The 4,199-nt window shown below is 47.2% G+C and overlaps 1 protein-coding gene and 1 pseudogene across 1 annotated transcript; both read right to left on the reverse strand.

Moving 5' to 3' along the window:
- Positions 1 to 453: 453 nt before the first annotated feature.
- Positions 454 to 1,760, reverse strand: LOC101642916 (annotated as a pseudogene).
- Positions 1,761 to 3,473: 1,713 nt separating this feature from the next.
- LOC101661231 (homeobox protein TGIF1-like) lies at positions 3,474 to 4,196 on the reverse strand (the record flags this gene model as incomplete). The annotated part of the gene is made up of 1 exon (XM_004696628.2): positions 3,474 to 4,196. A coding segment is annotated over one exon (723 nt), but the record flags the coding sequence as incomplete, so codon positions are not given.
- Between the last annotated feature and the right edge of the window lie 3 nt (positions 4,197 to 4,199).

The raw sequence follows: 4,199 nt of genomic DNA on the forward strand, positions 1-4,199 counted from the left end.
GTAACTCAAGGGAGAAGTCTAGGTTGGAGCTGAATTTGAGAATTGCCAGTTTTCAGAGATATCTAAAGTCAAGAGGCAAAAATTTCCCTAACCTCAAGGAATAAGGATTCAACTACCTTGAAAATTGTGCACAATCTAGTTTGTCTATGAAATGTAACTTTATAGCCCCTGGGCTGAGACATCCAAATTCTTTTTTTTTAGGGGTCACTGATGTTTATTTTGCAAACAAAACCACTGCGGATGTTGCCGGTTGACACCTCGGGATGACACTGGGACACTTGGTGGGAAGCTTGCAAGAAGGGCGAGGAGTTGAGCTGTCACAGGATCACAAAGGGGGGGGGGTTCCCAACAGGTGTCCAGATGGTCTGACTTGGCTGCAGGGGCAGCTCTAATGAAGCAGTGAGAATGCCAACAGGCTCCAGGGAGGGACTACCAGAGGTCTGCCTGCCCAGCTTATTTGGTGAGGGGATTTCTGAACTTCTGGCCAGCGAACTTGACCTTGCTGCCCAGCTCCTCTTCAATTCTGAAGATCTGGTTGTACTTGGCCAGGCGTTCAGATCGGCATGGCGCACCAGTCTTGATCTGTCCAGTGCAGAGTCCCACCACCAGGTCAGCAATGAAAGTATCCTCGGTCTCCCCAGAATGATGAGACACCATGATGCCCCCACCCATTGCACTGGGCCAGCTGGCACGCCTGCAGAGACTCGGTCACGGAGCTGATCTGGTTCACTCTGAGCAGGAGGCAGTTGCACGACTTCTTGCCCACGGCCTTGGCGATTCGCTTCGGGTTGGTCACTGTGAGATCGTCACCTACCACCTGGATCCCTGAACTGGCAGTGAACTTGGCCCAAGTGTCCCAGTCTTCCTGGTTGAAGGGGTCTTAGATAGACACCACTGGGTAGTTTGCGATGAAGGACTTGTACAGGTCTGCCAGTTGGTCAGGTGAGATGTACCTGCTGGGGTCATCAGGAGACTTGAAGTCTAGGTCGTATTTCCCAGACCTGAAGAACTCGGAGGCAGCTACGTCCATGCCAGTCACCACCTTGTCGGTGTAACCAGCTTTCCCAATAGCATTCTTCAGCAGCTCCAGGGCTTCTTTGTTCTCCAAGATGTTGGGGGCAAATCCGCCTTTATCCCCCACATTGGTGACATCCTTGCTGTACTTCTCCTTGATGACGTTCTTCAGGTTGTGGTACACCTCGGCTCAATGCGCATGGCCTCCTGGAAGTTGGTTGCTCCCACGGGGAGGATCACGAACTCCTGCATGGCCAGCTTGTTGCCAGCGTGGCAGCCGCCGTTGATCACATTGAAAGCAGGAACTGGCAGGATAACTTCGGAATTGCAGGCCAAGTCAGCAATGTGACATTATAGGGGGGGCTCCCTTCTCAACAGCTCCGGCCTTGCACACAGCGAGGGACACTCCCAGAATGGCATTTGCACCAAATTTTGATTTATTCTCAGTTCCATCCATCTCAATCATCAGCTTGTCGATCTTTTCCTGTTCCATCATGTTCAGCTTCTTGCTAACCAGGGCAGGCACAATCGTTTTATTGATGTGCTCAACAGCCTTTGAGACACCTTTTGCCCAGATACCGGGTCTTATCATTGTCCCGGAGCTCCAGGGCCTCATAGATCCCAGTGGAGGCACCCCTGGGCACAGCAGCTCTGAAGAGCCCTTTGGCGGTGTGAAGATCGACCTCCACGGTGGGATTTCCACGGGAGTCGAAGATCTCTCTGGCGTGCATCTTGAGGACAGACATGATGGATTTCTGGCTGCTGGTTCTTGTCGCCCAGGAAGGAAGTGGAGGAGGCTGCAGACACCAGGACGGCTGTTGGGTCAGCAGAGTGCGGATGCTGTGACTCCTGAGAAGCTCTCAACACCCAAATTCTTATTACGAAAACTATGGCTTTCAGAGCAGCAGCACTGGAATCACCTGGAAGATTCCAGGTGATTTGAATGCACAATGATGTTTGAGATGTATTGTGCTCATTAGTGTAATTACTAGCCTTTATTTCAATGTTTCTGGAAATGTTGGGGAATACCCATTCAAATGCTTGTTGGAGTGACACAAAGAATCGGGGACTGATCTACAGAAAAGGGCCAATCATTTGTTCAAGGGACATTCCGGTGCTTTCCTTATTGTAGTCTGAAAAGCATCCTTGGTGGTCCAAGAGAGGTGTCAGTTTCTGGGATAGTGGATTTGTGGACACATCCCTGGAAGGTGAGAAGTGATTCTAGCGGATCACCTAGATCCTTAATACTAGTCTTTTCACAACCAAATAATCCTTGCAGCATTTCTTCCCTGCCTCCAACCTCCTTTCTCTATTTCTGCTTACACCAATGACAACTTTCCTAGTCTCCAGGTAAATGGAGTCACTCTATTAATAGATATAATGTGTTGCCTCTAAAAGTCTTAAAACATTTATTATGGAAGGTGAATTCACTTTATGCCACAGTTCAGTTAGGTCTGTATCCAAATACTATCTCAACCCTCATGGAGATGGATGCATTTATCTTAGTTATCTCTGTCTGTGATTCACTTTAACCCATGATTATAGAAATCCATGTTCAAATATTTGATTTATGGAGATTTTTTAGTAGACGTGTCTTGCATAATATACAAGACTCATTTCAGAAGACTTTTACTTAACTGGAGCTTTTTGAAATCGAGAAATGTTACCCTATTCACTTCTGTAATGTTCCAGAAACAATGTTGGCCACATTTCTAAACATAGAATAAGCGGAATTTATCCTAACTTGGGATTAGGGTGACCAGTTATTTCTGTCTGAAGGGTTTCTTGGGATAGAGGATTTTTGATGCTAAAATGAATAGCAAACAAAACAAAAAACAAACCAATGCTGACTAACAATGACCCCCTGTGAGTTCCTGAGACTATAATTGTTTACAGGAGTAGAAAGCCCAGTTTTTTTCTCCTGAGGAGCTGCTGATGGTTTTGAACTGCTGACTGACCAGATCGCAGCCCAACTCGTAACCACTAGACCACTGGGGCTCAGTCCTGGGAAAACCTGGATGACTTGTCACTTTTCTTTTGGGGGGGGGGGAATAGAAAATTTATTAATTAGACAGTATGTGGGCATCCTGTTCCACATCGGAATGAGAAGATGTAATAAGTTCTCTAAGTATTGCACAGTCTGAAAAGATACCAACACACATATACAAAGGAAAGGGAGAGAAGGGAAAAAAAATCACGTAATCTTGGGAACCATCTCACATTATGAATAATCCACCAAGAAACAATGAAAAAAGACAACCCTTTGTTTCTACAGTAGTTTTGAGTTTATAGTTCTTGGAATGATTGTATCCCACTGAAGACATCGGAGCAACAGGAAGCTTCATTTTAGCAATCCCATGTGCAAATATTAATAAAAACTATATGAAATAATGCAGTTCGTCTCTTGCCCTCCTCCCGGCAATCATGACACTTGTGAGAAGTGTTTTGCTTGGAAAAGGTTAAGCCATCAGTTTTGCCTGAAGCTCCGTCTCTGCAGCCCGTTTGAGTGCAACGTCCACTAGGAGCTGAAAGCCACTGAAATCCTGGTTGCGGTCCGGTGGGGTGGGGGGAGGAGTGTTGAAAAGACCACTTTGTGTATTCGTCCTTGGTCCTGATTGGCAGCTGTCCTCTGGGTACATGAGAGAGGTGTCTGTAAAGTTGCTGGCTGCCATCTGCTGTAGATCTGTGTTTTGTCCCACACCTACTGACTGGCAGAGCGAAAAAGACACATCTTTCGATGCAGTCACCGTGGTATGGCAGATCACTGATGGCCGAGCCAAAATTGATCCCGGGGATGGTGGTTTAGGAGAAAGTGGCCTGCCGACGGTGGGGCTTGGTCCAGCTGTACAGGAATGAAACACACTCTCCTCCAAAGCTGGCATGTAGTTTTTGATGCCCATTACGGACTCCAACGAGTCAGCTTCAGAAATCTTGGCCCCACGGCGAGAAATTGTGAACTGATTGGGGTCCTTGCCATCCTTTCTCAGCATGTCAGGGAGGAGCCTGCGCCGGGCGTTGATGAACCAGTTACAGACCTGTAGTGTCGATAAGTGTGTTTGTTGGGACAGTAATGCTTTTTCTTGCTCTGAGAGATAAGCATTGTATCTGTGTTCATACAGCCAATCCTGGAGAATCTGGACAGGTTCCTTGGGCAAGTTGCCTCTTCTCCTCCTCTTGCCTGAGCC

Source organism: Echinops telfairi, unplaced genomic scaffold, assembly GCF_000313985.2.
Source record: "Echinops telfairi isolate 266 unplaced genomic scaffold, ASM31398v2 ScPeMD7_7469;HRSCAF=8507_1, whole genome shotgun sequence".
Classification (NCBI taxonomy): Eukaryota; Metazoa; Chordata; class Mammalia; order Afrosoricida; family Tenrecidae; genus Echinops; species Echinops telfairi.